The 23,919-nt window shown below is 41.9% G+C and overlaps 1 protein-coding gene across 8 annotated transcripts in view; it reads left to right on the top strand.

The window, feature by feature from the left end:
• LOC125898352 (peripheral-type benzodiazepine receptor-associated protein 1) overlaps nucleotides 1-20,489 on the top strand; it is a 98,874-nt gene extending 78,385 nt beyond the window's left edge. For 5 of the 8 annotated variants that reach the window (XM_049592130.1, XM_049592132.1, XM_049592128.1 and 2 more), the window contains 10 exons: nucleotides 1,315-1,470; nucleotides 1,735-2,544; nucleotides 3,593-3,692; nucleotides 5,671-5,810; nucleotides 6,034-6,202; nucleotides 11,203-11,250; nucleotides 11,873-11,991; nucleotides 12,089-12,160; nucleotides 12,531-12,650; nucleotides 13,651-20,489. In XM_049592130.1, coding sequence (XP_049448087.1) covers nucleotides 1,315-1,470; nucleotides 1,735-2,544; nucleotides 3,593-3,692; nucleotides 5,671-5,810; nucleotides 6,034-6,202; nucleotides 11,203-11,250; nucleotides 11,873-11,991; nucleotides 12,089-12,160; nucleotides 12,531-12,650; nucleotides 13,651-14,001 — 2,085 coding nt within the window. In that variant the 3' untranslated portion in view covers nucleotides 14,002-20,489. Of the gene's footprint in view, nucleotides 1-1,314; nucleotides 1,471-1,734; nucleotides 2,545-3,592; nucleotides 3,693-5,670; nucleotides 5,811-6,033; nucleotides 6,203-8,248; nucleotides 11,179-11,202; nucleotides 11,251-11,872; nucleotides 11,992-12,088; nucleotides 12,161-12,530; nucleotides 12,651-13,650 lie in introns of those variants that run through there. The other 3 variants (XM_049592131.1, XM_049592135.1, XM_049592133.1) reach the window with 3 other exon arrangements.
• The last annotated feature ends 3,430 nt before the right edge of the window (nucleotides 20,490-23,919 follow it).

Here is a 23,919-nt window from a genome sequence, read left to right as displayed (position 1 = left end):
AATAAAATATACATGTGCTTCACAGTCTAAAGACCATTCTGCATACTCTGTTTCCAACGTTTTTTGGGGGTTTTTTTCTCAGCTCAGAATGGATTCTTTATATGGTCATTTGCTCAAGGCACGCTACTGCAAGTGTTTACATTGTAACACTGCTACATGTAGCTACATGCTAATGTCAGGGGAAACATGTCATCTTGGTTGCTGATGTTGTTGATTTATGCACGATTTCGGATCATATTCCTGCTACAACATGCCCAGTTGTGTTGAAATGCTTTCTTGGTGGTTTTTCACAGTAGAAAGTGCCGCCACACGCCGTTTCCCAGCTGCCGTGACAATACAGCAACACAGATATGCAGATAGTCCCAGGAATGCTGAGCAGTCAGAGCAGACTAGGCTTTTCAGATGTGGGGCTTAGGCCTTGATTAGACAGAGCGCATTTCGGAGGTTGAAAAACATGAGGCCCACTGCATTACCGTTTTTTTTGTTGAATCCTGGGCGAGTGCAAACAGAGCGCTTTTTGCTACTTGCTATGTACTTTTTTTAAATATTGTTGCTGGGCAGCTGCCACATCACCTGTCTTTAGCTTAACCACTATGTTGCTGTGAAGTAAGCTCATAGATCTGTACCTTAAAATCTGGCGAGCTATTCTTAAACTGTACGCTGGTCACAGGGAAACAGAACAGTTTGGGTACATGAGATCCTCAAAAAGAGGAGGAACCACAGGGAGTTTCCACCAGGTGGTCTAGGAGCTTCACATGGATGATTGTTGGTTGTATTTTAGGATGAGTCAGGGACAGTTTGACCATCTACTGTCAATCGCTCAGCCTAATTACAGTTCGTAAAACATTAGAAAGTAGTTTTAGCAATAATTGGTTCAGCTATGTCTTGAAGCTTTACCAGGGCAACAATGAAAGCGAGCTAATGTTAGATTCACAGAAACCATGTATGATACTTGTGTTGTCATTGCCACCACAGAAGGCTCACCCCTCAATTAATTTGATGGGACAATTGGAAAACCCACCAATGACGTCTCTTAAAGTTTTTTAAACTCGAGGCGATTAGGGCGCTCCTGCGAAAAATGCAACATGCTCAGGAACACAAAAGCAGCAAGCAAAACACTTCACTCTCAAAACCATTACAAAACGCACTCTGTCTGATCAGGACTGAGCATCCCAGACACAGGGTTAACACAGGTGGTCCAGCACAGACAGTCTGAGTTAAAATAAAGTGTTTTTGTCCCGAAAATACAAGTACAAACCTGAAAATGAGCATAATAGGTTCTCTGGTTGAGAATGTTGACGTGTTTTTTTGCAGAGTCACAGCAGAGGGCTTGTGGAGCCTCCCAGTGATTACCACGCAGACAACAGCCGTTCAGATCTGTCTGACATCCTGGAGGAGGAGGAGGAGGACCTTTATTCAGACCACCTGGGAGAAGCACAGGCCAGGGGCTACACAGTCGCACCTAACAGGGTAAAAGAACGATCACACAATATATTTCGCTGCCAAACGCACCTTTTGAATGACATATACTTCTTTCAGTTTGTCTTGTTATGTTGTCATTGGGTGTTTTTTTCTGTTATATATTAATCATGCTTGATTGAGATCATTTTCGTCCTCTTTCTTTTCTCTTTCCTTTGCATGGCCTCTGTTTTGTTTGCACTTCCCTTATTTTCTCTGACCAATATGATATCATCACGCCATCACCTACACTGTCTCGCTTGTGTGGTCTCGTAGTCACGCAAGTTGGAGACTCCAGACAGTGATGAGGAGGTTCTTGAGAGGATCCTCAAGTTGCCTGCTCAGGTCCAACACAACACGCAGCTGTTCAGCATCCCCGAGGTGACAGAAGAGGAAGATAGCAGTCAAGAAGAGCTTTTAACCCACCGCAGTCACCCTCGGCCCAGGCCCAGCCACCTTCGCCACAGAGACTCAGAACGCCTCCACCATGCCCCCCAGCATCACCCCAACCCACATCCACACCCAAACGTTCCCCCACACCATCACCACTTCAACAGGGATCCTAGATCACTAACCAAAGAGCCTTTACTCAGGCACGGATCCTCGCAGGTCAAACCTAAGACGCAGCACAGGGTGCACTACGCAGACACGGTGGACACCATCAGTTATCCTGAAGAAGAGGACCTGTGTTTATATCCGGGTCCCACCAGCAAGCGAGTCTCAGCCCGCTGTCCTTCCCAGCTGACCCCCACCAGCAAAGCACTGCTCAGAGGGCTAGGGGACCGCCTTAGGAGGGAGGCCATGCTCAGGAGTCAGATGGCTGTCGCCGCAGCAGCCAACCCCGGCTATGGTCTTACCCCGCCAAGACCCTACCCAGCCAGCAAAACAGTACACACTGTGAGGTCACAGATTGGTCGCGGGGTGGAGATTGACGTGGAGTACGGCACGGATGACAACGAGGAGCCTGTGGAATACAGTCCGGGGGAGGTGGTGCTGGAGCAGATGAGCTCTGAGTGGTGGGTGGAGGGGGCTCAGATGGAGCACAGCAGACCTCATCACCGCCGAGGGCTGAAGGCCGATCCGCTGGTAAACTTTGCCGCAGGCCAACTGCAATGGGTGTGTTGTCCCAGCCCGCCCCGCTTCCCTGTAGCTGTGTGGATCTAACCCTCTGAGTCCTTTAGTGGATGTCACCTAACTCCACCGCTTAGTAGACAACTGCGTTTTCCATCGTCATCATCATCACTGCAGTGGACAAAGGGAGGTTATGTAGCACACTGTGTGGCATATAAAAACAGGCAAAATGCAGGATATTATTTATCATTTATTATTTCATGTTACGCTAGCCTAACACCAAATGACTTTTCAAGCAATTTGACTATCACAGACCAATATCCAATGTCAGAATGAAATCATGAGTTGTGGCGCAGTCTTGTGATCTCAGTTGTTTGGTGTAACATCTCTTCCTCACACACAGGGTGAGCAGTTTTTGAAGCAAGCGATATATCTTAGCTCGTTCGCTGACACACAGAGTAGGTTATGACAAAAGGTTACGGGAAAAACTGAAAACCGAAGCAGAACAATGTTCATTTATTAGCATCGCATCCACTTAGGAAGAGCTGTGAGGTGGTCAGAGTAGTTTAAACCAGTCCATCACCCAGTGGCCTCAGACTTATAATCTTTGTAAGATTCTGTGTCTGCCAAAGCGTGGCTCAATCTGTCCTCCCTCTGTCTGACTGCAGTACTTCCTGTTGCATTTAAATTCTCCTCAAACCACTTAGCTTTTGTCTTTAACTAGTCAGTACTGCCTTGTCCTGAATTAGGTTAGAGGAGTTGTGCTGTGGTCTGCTAACAAACACCACAGTGCAAAAAAGGAACATGTTTATGCTGAAACAGTAGAGTGTTGGAAACCTCAGGGTTTTTTTGCACTTGACAAGGTTTTCATCTCTACTGAAAGAATTCAAACAGATCACATGAGGAAGCATAGTTACTGAATATTGCTTTAAAAATTTAACAGTTGTAGTTGCTGTTCATTTCCTCTGACCCCTAAGGTGTCCTCTCCTCCCCAGTAGAGATTGTGTTTCAGTGTTTAGATGTTTGTCTTATTGTCTTGTTTCTCTTTCTGCATGTCGAGCAGGAGCCCGGCCAAATCCCTCCAGCCGAGGCCGGCCCATCATGGGGAGCGCAGGCTGAGCTCTCTTCTAAACCAGCGTGCTCACAGGCCAGGCAACTCAAAGGTCAGAGACTGTTTCCTCATTTCTCTTCCTGCTTCCTCCGTCTCTTGATTTCTTTCCCTCTCTGAACTAAGCAGCCTGACGCGATGCTGACACACCTGTGCTTTCTGTTGGCAAGTCTCTCCCCCTCTCACATGATGGCAGGCAGATTAGCACCTTGTGTGGGAAGGGAGGGGGGGAGGAACTGTAGCTGCAGTGAAGAAGTGGGGGAGAGCCTGCTAAGCTGAGAACCGGCTTAACTCAAAGTGGCTTGTCATGACAGGAGGAAGTGACAGACATTAAAATAGTAACCTCGATTAGCCAGCAAAGAAACGGCCTGCAGTGAGGCTCCTCCTCCTTCACATCTTCCCTCACTCTTCTTTTTTTCCGCTCAGTTGTGATGACACAAACATTACACTCATGAATAGACCTGACCTTTCTGGTAATTCGGGTGTGTGCACAGTTGACTACACACACACATGTATACACGTGCACACAGATAGAGGAAGGGAGCAGGGAGAAGTTCTGTCCTATATACTAGAAAATCAGTGAGGATGTGAAAGTGAGCAAGTTGTCTGCCCGTGACTCTTGCCACAGATGGGCTGATTCTCCCTAATGAGATAGAGAACACGTCTTAAAGTCTCACAATGGCTCTTCAAACGTGTCGCTCGCCGTCAAATAGGCTACAGTTGTAATGCTTTTAGCCACCCTGGTGCTATACCTCACGACTGTAGCTACCAGCGCTACATGCCACATTTACAGGCTGCTTTGCATGATCTGTGACATTGCACCTTTGATAATGTTCTTTTTTTTTTTTTTTTTTTGCCCGAGTGTTTCAGTGACTGTCCTCAGATTTAGATCAGAGTGTGGGTTTCCCTGGTGCTCGCTTGCTGCAGATCATGAACGAGTGCACGTTTGTCAAACGGCTCACACAGCTTAGGATCAGTGCTTTAGCTTGATTACCTCTTTTAAGGACATGCCTGTGCTCGGCGAGCGCTGTTCATAGCAGCAGTGCAGTTGGCGGGAGGTGGGGGAGGGGCGGGGTGGCTATGCTATTTGCAGAACTCATTGCAAGCAATGCATGGCTTGTGTGCTGAGTATGTGGAGTGCACTAATGGAAAGAATGAATTGTATTTAGATTTTATAAAGGCTAAGTTAGCCGAGCAAAAGAAAACAAATGAATTGCATAACAAGGACAAGGGATTCAGGGCTGTGTGTTAACTTTGTTTGCATGTAGCACTGGTGCTACAGAGGTTAACACTTTGTCCACATGAGATACATCTGGTGTATGAAATTAGAGTTTTGGTCAAGCCCAAAGAATCAGGCACAACTTTACATGAATGTACACTGGAGCCCGATGTATGGCAGCAGTTTTGGGCTTGAGCTTGATTAAAGATCTGAATTTGTATTGTTAAAAACATACTTAGCCCTACAGCTAAGGGCTGACATGATTCCTCGCAGCACTTCTCCTTCTTCTCTTCCTTCTGTTATTTAAAAGTCTGTGGTCTGCTCTGCGTCTAAGGCACAACCAGTTCAGCAGAGCAGGCTGCGCCCCTCGATCCATCATCTTCCAGTGTGCACAGTGGTCCACGGCGGTGTGGCGTGCTCTCCACTGCATGTTACGCACATCTCTCCCAATGCTGGGGAAGCAGAGGCAAATTCTCCCAAAGAAGTCGTCTTGTAGCCCCATCACTCTTGCTCTTGCTTTATGGCGCCTCCCCCTTTCCCTCTCGATTCAGTCCAGTCCACTCCTGCCATTTTCTCAAAAGAACTGCCAGTTTCAGTTAAATAAAAGAAAAAACACAGATTAATTTGTGAGAACCTGACCCAGTGGTATATGGAAAAATTATAGCCCAGCTAAGCCCGAACCTGTCGGGCTGGGTTGGGTCCAATCAGGCTCAGGCAGAGAATCAAAGTGTGATATGAAATGTCTGTATTGTCACAGTGCTCCACTTTTTTATGAACAAATCTGTCGCCCATGTGTGTGTGTGTGTGTTTGCAGGTGTTGATTCACCAAAGATGAAAGGAGAGAGTGACATACGGATCTTTGTGGCCCTCTTCCCTTATGATCCCGCCACTATGTCGCCTAATCCTGATGCTGCTGAGGAGGAGCTGCCCTTCACTGAAGGACAGATCATCAAAGTATGTCCCCACACAGCTCAGACACTCATGATGTTTTCATTTAAAGCATCCCTAATAATCTCACATTAACGGGAGAGCTGCAGCACATGCAAGGTTAAACATGCACCCTGTGTGTAATGGTCTTCTCATGTCTTTCTGTAACTTTGACTTGTGTTTTAAAGCTCAAAAGACACAGAGCTAGCAATATAGGTGTGAAGATACACCGTTAATCTCCTCTCTGCAGGTTTACGGAGATAAGGACGCAGACGGGTTCTACCGAGGAGAGTGTGGTGGTCATCTGGGCTACGTGCCGTGCAACATGGTGTCTGAGATCCAGGTGGAGGATGAGGAGACCCGGCAGCAGCTCCTGCAGCAGGGCTTCTTGTCCACAGCGGCCTCCATGGAGAAGATAGGTAGGTGAAACTGCCTCAAGACGACAAACAGTGTCCTCTCTGTAAATTCTAATGATGCTGGGTGCCGTTAAATGTGTTCTGTTACAGCTGGAAATGAACACATTTGGACATCCTTTACCATAGGTGTCAAATGTAATGTTTTACTCATGATGTCACCGCTGTTCATGTTACAGTGGTAAGTGAAAATAGCAGCACAAGTGTTACAGAAGCCAGACCCAAAATATCTATTATTTACTAAACTTTATTTTTGTAGCCATGAGATTGGTCAACTGTGTGAAAAGAAACTTTATTAATATACTTGTGTCTGTGGTTAATAGCTTCCTTTGCACATCATATATCAGCACTCTTGTCAGATGGAGGGCAGGTTTTAAAGATTGAATGGCCTCAGCGGGACGTTTAGCATTTACATAATACAGTAAACAAGCTACTTGCGCTAATGACAGATTGGAAACGGGCAACAACATTTATTTCAGACACTAGCTATAAAACAAAATCCAGAGACTGTGTCGTATTAAGTATCTGTGAACTCTAAATTGACCACCTCTAAGCAGAAAAAAAGAAGATAATATTATCTCGGAGCATTACGGTGCAAAGCCTCTCCCCCTCTGTGTCCATGCAAAGAATTGCGTGAAAGTCAAGAGTGCTCACTAAGCATTTAAATTCAGGGACCAAAACTTCCCTAGAAGTACAATGTTCTGATGTTTTATTGGAACTATTTAAAGTTTTGGTGTAATTTATAATCACGCTGCAGCCTCTCCATTGCTCTTTGTGCCTGGGATGACCTCCTCTAAATACACTCAGACACACAAACACACATGACACAGAGTGAAGTCAGCGTGTAGCAGTACAGAGAGTCAAAGTCGAGATAAGTGGAAGACTGCTGTAGCTGATGAAAACGGCTTGTTACTGTGTGCAATAAAACCTTTGCCAGTAAAGTGCCAATACTTAAACAACGCATGGAAACATATAGAAAGGGATATTTCAGTCTGCTCTGTCCACAGTCTCTCTTCCACCGCTGCTAACGTTATGTTTTACACAAGCACAGCATGCTAGCTCGGCTAATAGCTAATTGTTACAGACGAGCAAAAACGAAAACTGTCTGTGTGCAGTTTAAGTGTTTAACTTAGTGTTCCACTTCTCTTAAAATTGGGCAGATTCTTGTAAACTTAGCTGCCGGCTGACACAAACAGCCCTTCCTCTCTTTATCAGCAGCATCTGCAGACAGTGATTCACAGAGGACAGGACGAAGGACTGATGCTGACTGATGTCTGATCTTCATCCTTTATTAGTCTACTTTATTTTCTTTGCTTAGTACTTTGATGTCAGGAATATTAGTCATTTCACAGATGTTAGATTTGTTTGATTTATGGATCACATCCAGGTTCATCCAGCCCTTTTATGGCATCACTTTACTGTTTTTCTGATTTATGCAGTATATGAATTCATCACTTCCTGCCCTCCATCTGAATTTTGCGCATCTTAATAGTCAAGTGGTTGCAAACAGGCTGTTGGAGAAAAGGTGAGAGCAGTTGGCCTGTTGACCTTTTGGCTCGGGAGGAAGCACAAAAAAAGCTCTCATCAAATCAGACCAGATTTCAGTTGAACTAAATGAAAATAGACCCAAACTTTCCCCCTGGCTTTACTTTGTATATTTGTATGGCTTCTGGTTCACTGTGTTGCTATTAAGGAAATCAGAACCATCTATTCTCAGGCACTGACACCGTTTTCATGCAGGTGTCTAAAAAGATAAACCTGTCAAAGTGTTTGCCTGTGGCGAGTTGTAGTGAGCCACACGGAGAAAAAAAAAATCAAGCTGACACTTTGCTTCTGTTTCCTGCTTTCTACCCAGAGCGGTATCTGCAGATGGTTTAACCTTTCACTTCCACTTGCTCTCACTGCTGTGTCTGCTGCTCACTGGTTGTCATTTTTAAATTGCTCTTCACTGGCTTTTCATTGTCGACTTTTGTCTGGTCTGCTTTTCTCAAAGATTGCACCTCTGTGTTTCTTTTTGGTTTCATTTGTTTTCCTTTCTAAAACTCCATAAAGGCACTCGCACACACGCACAGCTTCCGCGTCGCCCTGTTCCACCGCCGAAACCGAGACGATCCAAGAAAGGTGTGTCTCGCTGCAGATTGTGGCTTCCCACCACCTTTATTCTCTTCTCTGGTTTGCTTCTGTCTCTTTCTCTGTAGCTTTCACTCTTTCAGTTGCTGCTTCTCACTCAGCGACCAGGGGGGATTTTTCTAGGTCAGATACTGTAGTAGTGAAATCAGACAGCTTCCCAGCAGTCTGGTAAAATATGAATATTTTCGGAGAATATTTTCACAGTCTGTAATTAAAGCTCAGTATTAGACTTTCTTTCTGAGTGCTTATAGGCTCTTCAGAGTAACCATCTCCACACAGGTTAACTTCTTTATGATTTTGTCAGTAATGTTTTCACACATGGGTCATTCCATACAAACTCACCAAGAAACTCCCAGCTCATGTCATGGAATATTTTATGTTTCTCTGGCTCTGTCCACAGTGGTACAAGTGTAAGAAATGCTGGTTTATAGGGAATTGTTAAACGGTAGAGTAATGAAGGATCTTCACTTTTTTTTATGTATCTGCAATTAGGGGTGTAACGAAATGTGTAATTCCCGTGGCACGTCTGTGTCACCATTTCTGTCCAAGCAGGCACACCTTGCTTCTTAAACATTCAACCAGTCAGACGATGGCGAGCACCCGCAGAAAAAGGCAGTGAGGATATTTCCTGTTCATCTCATATCAGTCGCAGGCTCTTGAGTTTAATCAGATCTAGTTGCAGACTGTGTGAAAGCAACTATCACTGTATATCTGTGATGACACTTGTGATTTACAGCCCTATCTGCAGTGAATATTAAAACTGCCTGTACAACAAGAGTTTAAAGGAAATAAAATGATTATTCTTGGGAAAATATACAGTCAGAATATATTAAGAAATAGGTTTTTCGACTTCAAACTTATATTAAGCAAAATCTGTGGCACTTTTCTTTATGCAGGACCAAATAACTCCCAGATGTGATGGAACAATATTAATACTGAGCAGAATAAAGCCCACAGCTGCCCCAGAATCTACCACCACCGAGTTTTGGCATTGTGAATCAAATAGAAGTCACAATGTTGTAACGTGTTCTGAGGGTTTCTATGATGTTCAGTACAAATTTCAGCCCAATCCAGTGAAAATGAGCAATGAGTAAGACTTGGAATAAACCAGGGGCGGACTGGCAACAAAAAACATCCTGGGAATTTGCTGTCAAGTGGCCCCAGTGTGATGCCCCAGATTTTAACTGACACAACAAGTCTGTTGATCAATGAATCATTTATTTAAAACGCTAATGTGTATTGTGTGTGTTATGTTCAGTGTTCTGTATTTATTCTAATTTAGTTTGTGAAAGGCATACATGAGGTTTTCCTCCGCATGTTTGTGTGTACAGAAAGCAAACATTCAAAGCTGAATTAGCGTAATGATCACCTAACATCTAACTTGACTTAAAAGCCTGCTTTGCAGAATTTTTTAAAATATTGCAAAACCGTCAACAGCGGTTAAAATGTAGACTGAATATGAAGATGGACAACATGACAGCTCCCCAAAAGTGAAGCCAAAACATCACGATCGCCCTCTCGTTGCTGGCTGCAATACAGGTCATAAACCCCGCCCATTCCTTGCTGTATGTTCAAGTGTTAGATTTTCTGATAAGTTTGGTTTTAAGTAGTAATTGAAGTCATGATTGACAGCTGTGTGCGCCAATTGTTGTGCTTGTTATCAATGCTGTTGCTCGCAAATGGTTGGACGGGTGTGTGGGCGCGAGCTCGATACCAGTTGAGATCACTACTGCGCAGACATCACCAGCGCAAGATGACAGTGGCTCTATCTGGGATATTTTCATTTTTGTACAGTGAAAAGAAGTGCGGATGCCCGTCCATGTTTATATAAAGTCTGTGGTTTAAACCCAGCAGACTCTTCCCACAGGAGCACAATATATTCACACTGAATATTTCACAAATCATTTTCATTGCTGGGCTGGCTATCACATCATATATCAGGGGTAATGTTTGCCAACACGGTGCCATGAGCGCCTGCTCTCCTGTGGGGCACATTCTAAAAATAACTGCGGTCAAGCCAGCCATCACTCACATCTCTGTGGTCAAACCAGCCAGCGCTACAACTGTAGTGTATCTATACACTCACACTGAAGGTAAATGCATTTAGATGACCCAGATCCAACGAGCAGGGAAAGCTAGTGATAGACTTGGCAAAGTTAGCTGAAGGATACACGTGTAACTGGACCTTGTTTTCAAAATAAGGTGTCATTGCAGGGGTCAGGATAGAAAGTATTTGGAGGAGAGCTTCACTATTTTGCAAGGTCCTATGAATCAGTGGTTCCCAACTGATGGGTCGCATGTCAGTTTTGTAAAAAACACAATTTATTTTTAAAGTACAGTGAATTTCCGGCAGAGAATTTTTATTTTGAAGTGCCATTTCCTGCTGTAGAGTGAGTGAAAATCAGACAGCTATTTGACAGAGACAGCAAACTAGCTCTACGGCACGGCCGAACACAAGTATGACACTGAATATTTTAAACTCTGTGGAGCTTGAGCTAATGATTAAGGAGAACATGAACTGGGAAAAGTTTTGAATTCAGGATGAGTTGTCATGGAGTGACCCATATGTCAAAAGGCACATACATGAGTACTGAGTCAGTCCTGTCAGCTTTCATTGGATATTCATGTAATACATCGGAGACATCGCAGCAGAATGACTCACTGATTGATAAAAGTCCTTTTACCAGTGTCCTGCTCCGATGTCACAACTGCATTACATGACGAGCTAAAGTTCACCTGTTGAGACATCCATCCCCTCTGATCTCCATCTTTGTGTGATGACTGAGACAAACTTTAACTGCAGGCAGGATTATTCTTTTCATATCATTCTGTGCTTATCATGTTTATGCTCTTTCCCCATACCTCGTCTCTTGCAGTGGAGTCTGCGGCACTCTGGGAGGAGAGCGTAGACTCCTCCAGCCAAGGTTTGTAGTTTGACTCCTCTGCCTCTCATCTGCATGATCAGACGACCGTTTCAATGCCTGCTGGAGGACAGCATGTTTTTATCTGCTATTTAATGGATCGTTTTTTTTTACATATCTTTTAATGGTTGTACTATATTCTAGCTTCTGATAACACCAGGTTTGACTTTCATTTGTCCTTATTAGGGGCTTTTTGATCATTTGGGGATTCACTGAAGAGTGCATGTTGCTTGGTACCAAATTAAAGTACCAAATCTAATGTCTTCTTCTTAAGTTCCTTATTAATCCCCAATTATAAATGTCAAGCAGCCCCTTCTCCTAACTCCTCTTTTCATTTCACAGTTCATCATTTATTCATCACCTCATTTCACTTGTCCTCATTTTCATAGCTCAAGCTGCTCCGAGCTTCTTAATGGAGACATCAACTCCCACTGCTAATCTCCTGTTGTTTATGTTCTTATTTCCATGTGTTTGACTGCAGTGATGTGACTTTTCCTCAGCTCAGCATGACGCTGAAGGAGTCGGACGTGCAGACACAACAAGCCGCATGCTGATGTTGCAGAGACGTGTGACTCCTCATTACCAGGATGTCAGTCTGAGCTGTTTGCTCCTCTCTGTTTGACAGATCCCAGCCAGACTGCCCCCGCTGCTGCAGCCGTGGGGAACCCGGCCCCAGGAGCTCGCAGGATGGTCGCCATCTTTGATTATGATCCACGAGAGAGCTCCCCCAACACTGACATAGAGGTCAGACACATGCATATATCATATTCCAGACAATTTTCTGTATGTGTGGTGGTAGTTTTTGCTCATTATCTGCCTCGTTTTTTCTGACCGGGTTCAGGCTGAGCTGACCTTCAGCGCAGGAGACATCATACATGTGTTTGGTGACATGGACGAAGACGGCTTCTTCTACGTAAGTGTCGACATAGCTCCAGAATTAAGAGTGGTCTGTATATAGCTGCATTTTGGTGATGAAGCAGTACTTCCTCACTTAGGAAGGACATATGATTATCAAAATAATTGTTGATTGGGTCGTCGGTGGCTTAGTGGATAGAGCAGGGGCCCCATGTACAAGGCTGTTCCCGCAGGGGCCGGGTTCGACTTCAGCCTGTGGCCATTTCCTGTATGTCACTCCCTCTCTCTCTCCTCCTTTCACACTTGTCTGTCCTATCGATTAAAGGCTAAGATGCCCTGTTGATTAATTTTCTGTTGATTGACTAATAAGAAATGATGGCTTTACAGTAGTTAAATCACAGCATTGCCATCCTAATATTTTCCTCCAGGGAGATTTGAACGGACACACCGGCTTAGTGCCCTCCAACTTCCTGCAGGCCGTACCAGAGGACGCTCCAGCCCAGCACCACGCTGCTCAGTCTGCACCAGAGCCCAAGAAGGAATCACAGGTGGCTTAGTCTTTCTGTCTCGCTGCATGTACCACTGTGTATGGAGCTGTGGGCGCCCTGCTCACCTGCACGCATACGTTATGTGTCATTTTCACAAGTCACTGACATCAAAAAGTTCTTGTCTACTTTTTATTTCCAGCGTCTGGTTGCTGTTATTTTCTGTTCTGTTTCTTTAATTCTTCCCTGTCACATTTCTTTCGCCCCACTGTTTCCTGCATGGCCTTCTGCAGAAGCAGAAAAGAAGTGTACACTTCGAGACGTGATTGTAAGTGTTGTTAGGGACTGTAGCAGCTCAGTGAGCACCACTAGTGTCCCCTGTTCACTCCCTGTTTATGTCCTCTTCCCTACACCATAACTGTAGTTCTACACCACTCATTTACATAGAATCCTGCACCTGCGGATGGTTTTATTGGGTCAAAACATGGGTCAAAAAGTTCTCAGATCATCTTCCTCCTCCTATGTGTTTGTTCTGTTTTAAGGAATACCATTTAAGTTAATATTAAATAGATGAATAAATAGATAAATGCCTATAAAAGAAACCCTGGAATTGATAAATAAGACAAAAGATATGGAAATAAACAGGTAAATGGTGAAAGAAATCTATATAAATGAGTTAGTATAGTTCAATTAAAAAAATAAATAAATAGATAAATAGTTTTTTTAAATACTGATAAAAAAATGTTTATTTATTTAACTATATTGACTAATTTTTATATTTATATTTATTTTTTAATTATTATTATTATATTAGTATAATTATTATTATTATGTATTTACTGCCTGATCAGAATGTATTAAATATTTATTATAATAAAATTATTTAGATGTTTATTATTTATTTTTATTATTTATATTTATTTAGATTTTTATTTATTTATGTATTTATCTAGTATTGACATAAATGGCATCCCATACTATCCTTGTGTTTCCCTTTGGTATTATAAATATTGTTTAATATATTTGGCATGCTCATGCTTAAAGTCTTACTCTGTTCCTGAAGGGTACCTGGACGTCTTCTACAGAGACACAAGATCCCTCCACCCTAGAAGAGGCTTTGCACCCTCAAACAGAACCTCCCGTCCCCGACCCAACAGAGCACACAGAGCTGCGACCCAAACTGGAAACCACTGCAGGCCTCACATCAGACCTGGACCTAGCTCCAGCTCCAGCTCCAGCTTTGGGTCCAGCTCCAGCTCCAGCAGCAGCGGAGGCCTGCTGCTCCCGTCCAGCCCCTCTTGCAGCCGACCCTCCGACACCAACAGACTGCTCTGCACAAGGCAAGAAGAAGAAAGGCTTTTTCTCCAAAGGCAAGAAGCTGTTCAAAAAGCTGGGATCCAGCAAAAAAGAATGAGAGTCGGGACGACTGACTCAGAATACTTGCATCACATTGAAAGCACTTTTTCTAACTCCACTGTTAGTCTCAGTTGGTTAGCGGCCATCAGATCTAATAACAGTAATTATACATTTGCCTTAGAGCACTGCTAGCAGCTGTTAAATTTAGAGCACATCAACACACCGCTTACAGCATCACACCGGCATGTAGAAGCGCATGTCGAAGTGTGCAAATATACTCTCTGAATACTACCTAATTAATCTAAGCATTTGCAAACTTTCAACTCAGTAGAAGCTTTAATGCTCGATGTTAAACAGTTATCTCTCGATGGATCGGATCTATCTGAACAGCAGACGAGACTTTAGCCCAGTTCAGACACAGCTAATGAATTATTAGCTTTAATGTTCATATTCTGGTGCCACTTTATTTATTTGAAGCAAGCAAACAGAAGCAGCGGTCTTTTTCTTCCTCTGTGTGACTGTAAAGAATGCACTATTTTAAGTATTTGTCTGCTTGTCCCTCACGTGTCTCTTGTCTCTAAGAGTATTTATACTTTGTACAGAATATGTTATTTATTTGCATCAGACTCCTGCCCTCACCATCACCACATTGCATGACGTGACATCAGGGCAGGAGGTTAGTCATATGATAGGTGTAGTTTAGATTTAAATAGTTTTGGGGATTTGACGTTGAACAGCTGAGACTGTTAAATGAAGCTGAACATACTGTAAAGAATGTGAAGAGAGGTGTGTGTGTGTGTGTGTGTGTGTGTGTGTGTGTGTGTGTGTGTGTGTGTGTGTAGACGAAGCAGTCCAGTCCACTGGTGAGACTGGGAACAGATGCCTTTCTCAGACATTAACACAGGAACTCTTGATGTTTGTGACAACAGTCACAACTGGCCTAAATGTTGCATACTACATATTTTGTGTGTGTGTGTGTGTGTGTGTGTGTGTGTGTGTGTGTGTGTGTGTTTGTGAGAGAGAGAGACCTGCAGTGTGTGCAAAAATGTGGTAGTATCTGGGGATCAGCAGGCTGCTCTGTTAGCTGATAGGGCTGCAACTAGTGATTATTATTTAATCACTGTTGATTAATCTTTTGATCATTTTTTCGATTAATCAATGAATCATCTGGTCTATAAAACATCCAGAAAAGGTTAAAAAAGCCGGTCACAGTTTCCTACAGTCCAACGTGATGTCATGAAATGTCTTGATTTATCCAACCAACTGTTCAAAACCCAAATATATTTAATTTACTACCATGTAAGACAAAGAAAAAGTGATTTTGTTTTTTCAAAGAATTTATGATTATGTTCATTTCTCAAGATAAAAAGTTAATTTTTCCAGAATCTTGAGAAAATGATATATATTTTTTTCTTCATGAGAACCAGCTATCATGAGAAAATAAAAGGTAGTTTCTTCTTATGACTTGAAATGTTTATCAGGGATGAGTAGCGCCATGGCAGCATGCACAGATGGCATCTTGACGACCGTAGCAGCTGATTTAAGGTGTAACTGTCACATCAAGAGAACCCGTTATTGATCACATTCATGCCTCGCCTTGACAGTCATGACAGTGATCTTGAAGACGGTGTCATCAAATGAATCGGACGCTCATTTTAGAGTTCTCCATAATTAAAATCTCCATAATTATTATCTCAAGAAATTTGTTTTGAAGTTTTGTTTTCTTCAAAATCAACATAAATGTAATTGTTATCTTGAGATATAATTTGGAAAAATTAACTTGTGATTTTGAGAACACGTCCCTTCTCAGCTTCCATAGCTGTTCACATGGTTGCTGATCGATTTTCTCTCTATGATTTCCAGTGGTTTTAACAGTCTGTAAGTGTGAGCAGTAAGAGTCACGTTGATGGGAAATACGGAAGGAAATCTATGGAGCAACATAAAAATGGTTTATATTAACAGATTTTGTCACTCCCTATAAGAGTGGGGCGTGACTACAGTTCCCATGATTTTAGGGACTTTAGGAGATGTAAGCATGAAGTACAGTGTTGTCATGTGAGTGAGTTAGCAACAACTTCAGCCCCATTTCTTCTTCCTATATTTGTGTGGCACCGTACAAAGTAGGGCTATATTGGCAAGAATCTGGCTATATGAAACGTTTCAAGAAACAGGGGTTACAATTAAATATATTGCAGGGGTTTTCTTTTTGATTTAATTTCAGGAAAACTGACATAGTATAAAGAACACACCAGTATGTGCATAAAAAGGTTTGCTTATTTTATGAAATCAGAACAGAGGGATCTGTATTTGTATTCATTGCGGTCCCTGTAATATTTAACATTATGGCACCACGTTTTGTTCAGCCTGAGCAAACATTTAACATTAGTCCACATCGGTAAAAAAATAAATCAAAGTGCTTGCAGGATTCTTTAGGTAAACAGATTAAGAAAATAAAGAAATGTAAAAAATTAAAAATCTATGACAGTGTTTTTGAGAATCGATACAGTAGCACTAAATGTAATATTGTGATGCTGCAGAATGTTCTATTGGCACTTCCTGTTTGCAGTGTTGCCACGGATGTACAGATGTTTACCACTGAATTAGTTTGATACTGAGAAAACTTAAAGACGTGATGATTCTGAGGCAAGTTTGAAGTTCATTTTTCTGTCATGTCCAAGGGACAGTTTGAAAACCTCTCGACTAACTGATTAATCGACCAGCTGTTGCAGCTCTATTCAATTACCAGTCCGCAACACTTAAAAATGTTCTCGTTTAACTTGATGTCCAGATCAGAGTGAAGCAGAGTCAGTCGTGCTGGTTACATTAATAACATACAGTATTTAAGCCGTTGGGATTCATTGTGGTTTGAATGTAGCGTGTAGGAACACTAACTAGAGCTGCATTTAAAGTTTCTGGCACTGGTGGTTTGTGGCGCTAATGTACTGTTACAGACTGCAATAAGATGTTTGTGTATCTTTTCTTTTGCCTCCATGTTTGAGTGTAACGACGTTCATCATGTGGTGTGTGAATATTGGGTCAGACAGGCTAAATAGTGTCTATCGATTAGTTTTTTGTGTCCACACATTTGCATCATCGAAACGTAGACTGTTTAAAGCTGAATAATACAACTTTAGCAATATTGTGTACTGCAGTACTAGAAAAAAAACACAACCGCTCTGTCTCGTCTCATGGTTTGTGGCGCTGCATCAACATGTAGTGTTCAGTTACGGTGTGAGTGTGTGGACCAGGCCTTAGGATTGAGCTTGTTAGTCAGTAACAACACATTCTGATTGGATCTGTTCTCTGTGCGACACGGGGCTGTTAGGTAAACTTCTCAGGTTTCTACTTGTAGTTTCTTGCCACCCGTTGACTCTGGCTGTCAAAAACTGCAGAATATGCCAAAATCTTAGGTGCTTTGCCTGTAACCATAGCGACGAGAGACCAAGCATCCAGCAGCAGCAGCAGCAGCAGCGTGGGGACATTCAGTGGGCTGGTGTGGGTTTGTTTTAAACATCAGAGCTGACCTGATGGAGTCACACCTGATGACACAAGTCGGAGGCAATTCTCTCTTTTTTTTACGTTAAAGGGATTGTTTAGATTTTTTTTAAAGTTGGGTTGTTTGAGGTAGTTATCCATCATCAGTGTATTTCCTACAGTAGATGGCGGTCAGCGTGTCCTCACTTTGGAAAAGCAGGCAGGGGGAACCTCCTCGGACGCTCTGCAGTGTACTTCTGTGGACGAGAGCAGCAGCACCTAAAGACATCAATATCAGTTTAGGTGGTGAATGCTAAATTTAGAATATTCGCTCCGCTTTACCTTTCTGTCAGACAGCCTTTTCTGACAGGGAGCTGAAGCTATTAAGACACTCTCTTCAAAGCCACCAGACTCTTTTGACAGAAATCATAATTTTACCTCACAGAACACTTTTATAATATAACGAGCGATATAACGGCTTCAGGTCCCCCTGAAAGGGCTCCATGACATCAAGGTAAAGAGGTGAAAACACTGTAAATATAGCGCACACTTAAACAGATATAGATATTTTAAGGTGTCTAAAATACATTTTGCTGCTGCCCTCATCCACAGCAGTACGCTGCTCAGCTTCTGTGTCAGTATTCCTGTCTGCTTCTCCAAACTAGGGGCGTGCCAGCTGCCATCTACCGTAGGTAATACACTGACTATGGATCGGCACCTCATACGACCCCACTTATAAGAATCCGAACTGTCCCCTCAATGTCATGAATGTTTCTTCAGTGTTACATAAAGGGAGCATGATGATGCCAAGAAAAAATAGACACTTTAGATGTAAAATAGCCGGGATAGAGGCAAGACTGAGGCTGTACTGTATGTTTTATTTATGGTTTTTTTTTGTTTTTTTTTTGTCTGTTTTTTTAAAAAGGGGGTTGGATGCTCAAAAGTTGCCGAAATGTACAGCGAATATTTGTACTGATCTTGTTTTTGACGGCCTTTAATGCACAAGTATTCCTCGACCTGCTGTGTAGTGAGTAGGCGGCTCCGCTGTTGACTGAATAGACCCATGTAGGTAGTGTTTTAGCTCAGTTGATCATATTTAGCCTTACAAGAAGACCTTGTTTAGTCTTAATATGTTGTTTACAGGATGTTTATCGACTGCATGCATACCAATGTTATACCCATGTTCGGCCTTATTTATGTTACTGTCATATTTATGTTTTTCTAGGCGGACTCGTCTACAATATTGTAGATTGTCAATGCAGTGGACAGGAAGCTGTAGGAGAGGTGTGTGTGTATATAATGAACAGTGTTGTGGTATATTTTCATACAGCGTGGGATTTTTTTTTTTTTTTTTGTCTTTCCTGACCTGCATTCATTGTTTGAAAGTGGAAGATTTACCTTTTTATATATTAATGTTTTTATTACCCTTTTGGCATCTGTAAATATTTTTGTTAATATTGTTTTTCAGATTTTTTTTGCATGCGCAGGCATTGTGGATGGAGGAACTGTAACTGAGGATGTAGTACACAGAGGACTTGAAATTGTGATCTTTCAATATGGATCTTTTTACAGGAATAAAGTATGTATATTTTCACAGAAAACACTGAGTCAATAATGTTTGTGGTGCCCCTTGAAAACAGACATTAACACAAGGTAGGTTTGATTTTAATTTTTATTGAATCTCACACAGATAATACATCATATAAACATGATTATCTTTTTTTTATTGCAGGACAGTTAAAGCAGATGAGTTTCTAAAATGGAGGAAAGAGTCGCAAGCTTTGCTCTGCGCCACACGCCACCCATGTGAACTGACTGGGGCAACACTCTGGGTAATGCGTGGCCTTGTGAGACAAAGCTGCTTCCTCTTTCTTCTGACTTCCTGCGCAGGCTGCGCGCGCCGTCGGCCTCCGTGCTCCCTGAAGCCAACAGTACACTCATCCATAAAGTAGGAAACACTACACTGTGGCGAGGAGTTTAGTAGTGCTTTCTACTTTATGGATGACTGCACTGTACATCCTCTGCTCGTCTTCTCTCACTTCTCCGTTCTTCTGCACCTGCGCTCGCCTCTGCAGCTGCACACACCGACCAAACCCCGCCCAGTCACACACATTCTTACACCAAACTGAAACCTCAGCTCAAACAGCCCTCGCTTTAATGGCGAACCTGAAAATGCACACTTCCTGATTTGCCTTGAAACATTTGCATGCACAGTTTTACAGACAGTTTCTTCAAATCTATGTGAAGCCTGTTGGTAGCATTTTTGTACAAGACAAAAATCAACCAAAGGGCCCCACCCACGTGCCTCCAAACGCCCCTTGGTGCAGTGTTTGAGGCAAAAGTCAGAACTTGCCAAAAGGAAGCGCTATCTTGAGGAAGCCATTTTGGCAGGCATGAGTAAGCTTTTCTGTCTGAGCAACAGATCACATTCAAAAAGTCTTGTAAAGTAAGTGTAGAAATAAACTGAAATATAAACCATCTGATAGATACACTTAAACAAAATCAATAATATTATACTAAAAAAAAGTAAAAAGTTTTTTTAATCCAAGCTCCAAATGGACGTCTGAGTCGAGGTCAGTCGTGCCAGAAGTGAAAAGAAAAGTTAATGAAGTAAAAGCTGAAACACTTTAATTATCCGACACATTAAAAGCATTTTAAATCAAATAATTCTTGCCTTAAATACACACCATGTCGTCCATCAATACTTCACCTCAACCTGCATTTCTTTTCTCTTCTTTCAAGCGGCAGTCGTCCGGCAGCCTCACAGGTGTCTTCTGTCTGTCCGAGTGCTGGATGAAGAAGAAGAAGAAGAAGTTGTCTCCTTTTGAACCCTCCACAACCACGTGATGTAACCACAGGAAGAGGTCTAACAGTCACAGCCGCTCTCTTCTTCTCTCCTCTTCCGTCTTGACTCTCTGCCTGCTGGAGGCGCTTTTTTAAAACGCTGAAGACACACGATCACAGTGACACAAACTAAAACACTCAACATTTGAGAGTCTTTAAAGTACTAACACTTTGATAACATTTTTTGAAATAATTTTATTGTTTTGTCAACTTCAAATAAAATCATTATAAGGCTTAAGTTTTTCCATCTTGACCACGTCTGTTCGTACCGGTGAGCAATGATGTCATTTACACTCATGTAAGCGCTCTGTAGCTTTTCCTCCACATCACGGTGCAGTGTGAAGTTGGGTAATAAGCCTGTAATGAAGTGGAGAGAGATTACAACACACTGTGAGCATATCAGTGGATTTTACACTTATACTTCACTTTAACTGTATTTTTTTAACAGCTTGACTTGTGTGTGTCGTACGCAATTTAATATACTTATAATACACCAGCATGGCTCTTTAGGTTTGTGCATGACTTCCTGCTCAGACGACAGAGAGGTGCAGGAAGGTTTGAATGAGCAAAACAGTTCCTGTGAGTTGATGGTTTCACAGATAATCTGACTTTCCTTTAGCTAGAAATAACCAGCTTGTTCTGGGTATGTTTCTGTCAGAGGAGTTCACCGTGATGGATTACGTATATTTGACTGAAGTTCAGATGATGTAAAAATGATAGAAGCTACAGGATGAGCAACAGCGATATGGACTTTAAAAAAAAGTGTTTTTTATTTTAGTGTGATCAGAATGAAGCCATCTGAGCTGAAGTCAGTTGCAAAATAAATCATTCATTAGTTGACTTTGAGATTAAAGGATAAGTTCAAATTTTTTTCAAGTGTCTTCCTACTCTCAGTCTAATATGCAGTGGTGAAAGAGGTATACTGTCTCAACAAATAAAAGTCCTGGATTCAAAACCTTACTGAGGTAAAAGTATGCATTAGCAAAATGTACTAAAAGCACTTAAAGTATTGATTGTGCAGTAAAATGTTCCCTGTCAGTGTTTCCCTATCATATACAACCCTAATTCCAAAAAAAAGTGCATAACTGTCTAAACCTTAAATAAAAACAAAGTGCAATAATTTGCAAATCCTTTTAAACCTTTACAAAGACAAAATATGTACTCTTCAAACTGATAAACTTTATTGTTTTTTGTACATGTGCAATCATTTTAAATTTGACACTCAGTAAGCTGTGGGAACTGAGGACACTCATTATTTAAGTTGTAAAAGTAAAAACTCCTTCTCGAGATTCATTATCGGGCCCCCCAAAATCCTCAAGACATAAAGACTGTGTGTGTGTGTGTCTGAACACTGTGTTCACATTAGTTTCTTTATACAGGAAGCATGATGAAGCTGCATTGCAAACAGTGTTGAATAAATCTGACTTAATGTGTATGGATTGTATGGATTGAAATGTATTAGTGTAGTTTTACTGAGTTAGTACCAATGTACGACTTCATTTCATGCGAATAACTGCATTGGAAATATGTTTAATTAAAACAAAACTTGATGTGATGAATACTTATTTAGGAAGGGGATGAAAAACTATCTTCTGAAAAGCTGTGGGACAAATGTAGCGCAGTATAAAGTACACTATGTACCTCTGAGGTGTGGTGGAGGAGAAGTATCATGAAAAGAAAGTACAAATACCTCGACTTTGAGTAAATGTACTCAGTTACTTTCCACCACTGACCCCGCCCTTTAATGTAAAAGTCAGCTGCGGTTTTTTTTAAATTTTGAATTTCTTGTTCAAAAGACGACTCGTTTGCATGTGGAGTGACATTTCCGTCACTATGATTACCTCTCTGTTGGTTTTTTTAAAAGTGAAAGGCCGCAGCAGGTTTCAGTTCCTTGTAAATGTAAATGTCCAACTGTAACCCTTCTCATAACGCTACCTGGGGAGGGGGTTTATTCAACTGTACTACACTGTATGTAACGCACTAACGCTGATTTTTACAGCCATAAAACTTAATGAGTTCTGTAGAAAACCAACGTTTCTTTCTTGAGGCGAGTTCATTTTGCACTCCTCTGGTAGTTTACAGTCTAATCTAGGTCACCAAAGAAAGATAAGAATCTCTCTGAAGGAGCAGCAGTAATGCACAGGCCTGCCTTTGTGCACTGTGACTGAGAACTGGCTTCATGTGCTGGTTAAAGCTCGGTTTGGTTTGTTCTTTGATCACCGAGTACCTCTTAGTGCTGCAGAGAGGCTGCTCATATTGACTTAAACTGAAATGAAAAAAAGTTTAGGACACATTTTTAATCATTTCTATTACTTTTAGTGCCTCTCATTTCTCGTATTCGTCCCTTTATCAGCTTTTGAAATTGGATCTAATAAACCCTGTGTCAGTCCAGTAATGTGACCTTTAACAGAAAGGTGTGTGGGATCCATCATGTGTAGTTGTAACATGGATGTAAGCCATGGTGGAGGAAGTAATCGGAACCTTTACCGAAAGATAGTTTGGATTCTTATGAAGTGGAGTTGTATGAGGTCCTTCTCCATCGTAGTGTATTACCTACAGTAGATATCAGTCAGCACACAACCAGTTTGGAGAAGCAGACAGGAGTACCGCCACAGAAGCTAAGCAGTGTAGACCTCGAGTGTGTCGACTGACATCTACTGTAGGTAACACACTGTGTATGGATAAGTACTTCATACAACCCCACTTCAAAAGGTCTGAACTATCCCTTTAAATATAACTATTTAAGTATAAGTATTGATATGTGACATATTGGTAGTGCTGTTGCATAAATGTATAAGTAGTTACTGCTGAAGCTGGATGCAGTGGAGCTCGTTTTAACTTCTGTATATGTAACTAAGTAGTTTAGTCCTGTGGGTCCCGACCAAGGGCTCAGTCCAAAGGGTCACAAGATTAAAATAAAAGACCAGCTATACAAAATATAATCATTTTTTGGACTTTTGTGAGAAGTTTAGAGGGCATTTCACAATACGGTGGAACTTATAACAACTCACAGACATCGGAAACGACTTTTTGGAGGAGGTCAAGTGAACAAAAAAGTTTGTCTTATAGTATTTCATAAGCTAACTTGTTTTATTTAATGTAAAATCTTAATGTGAAAAGTAACTAGCTGTCAAATAAATGTAATCAAATAAAAAGTGCAATAGTTTCCTCTGAATTGTCAGTGGTGAAATAGAAGTGTAAAGTAGCTTAGAATGGAAATACTCAGAGTACAAGTACCTCGAAATTGGATAATACTTTCCACCACTGGATTTAAAGGGTAACTTTGGTATTTTAGAACGTGGACCCTTATAGGAACAACAGTTGTTGAGCATAAGCGCAGCAGACGGCTGCAATGTAACCACTCGGGGCGTGTTCGCACCGCTAGTGTACGTGCTGTTTTTGCTACTGACAGGCTCAGATTGTTTCTAAGTGTCTGACATTATAGGAGCATAACCTAAAGATCAACCTTTTTGTTAAAGAGCAAGATCCGTTTTTGTAAAACCAAAAACAGCCCCGACATCGGCAAACCCACCAGACTCCATTCAATTAAACGGTAATTTTATCATTGTAAAACTCACCTTATTCAGAGTTGACGGAAACAAAATAAAACTCACAGAAGCCATTTTGGTTCGTCCTCCCACTGTTCCAAAAATCACCA

Source organism: Epinephelus fuscoguttatus, linkage group LG12, assembly GCF_011397635.1.
Source record: "Epinephelus fuscoguttatus linkage group LG12, E.fuscoguttatus.final_Chr_v1".
NCBI lineage: Eukaryota > Metazoa > Chordata > Actinopteri > Perciformes > Serranidae > Epinephelus > Epinephelus fuscoguttatus.
This window is presented reverse-complemented; position numbering and strand designations above follow the sequence as displayed.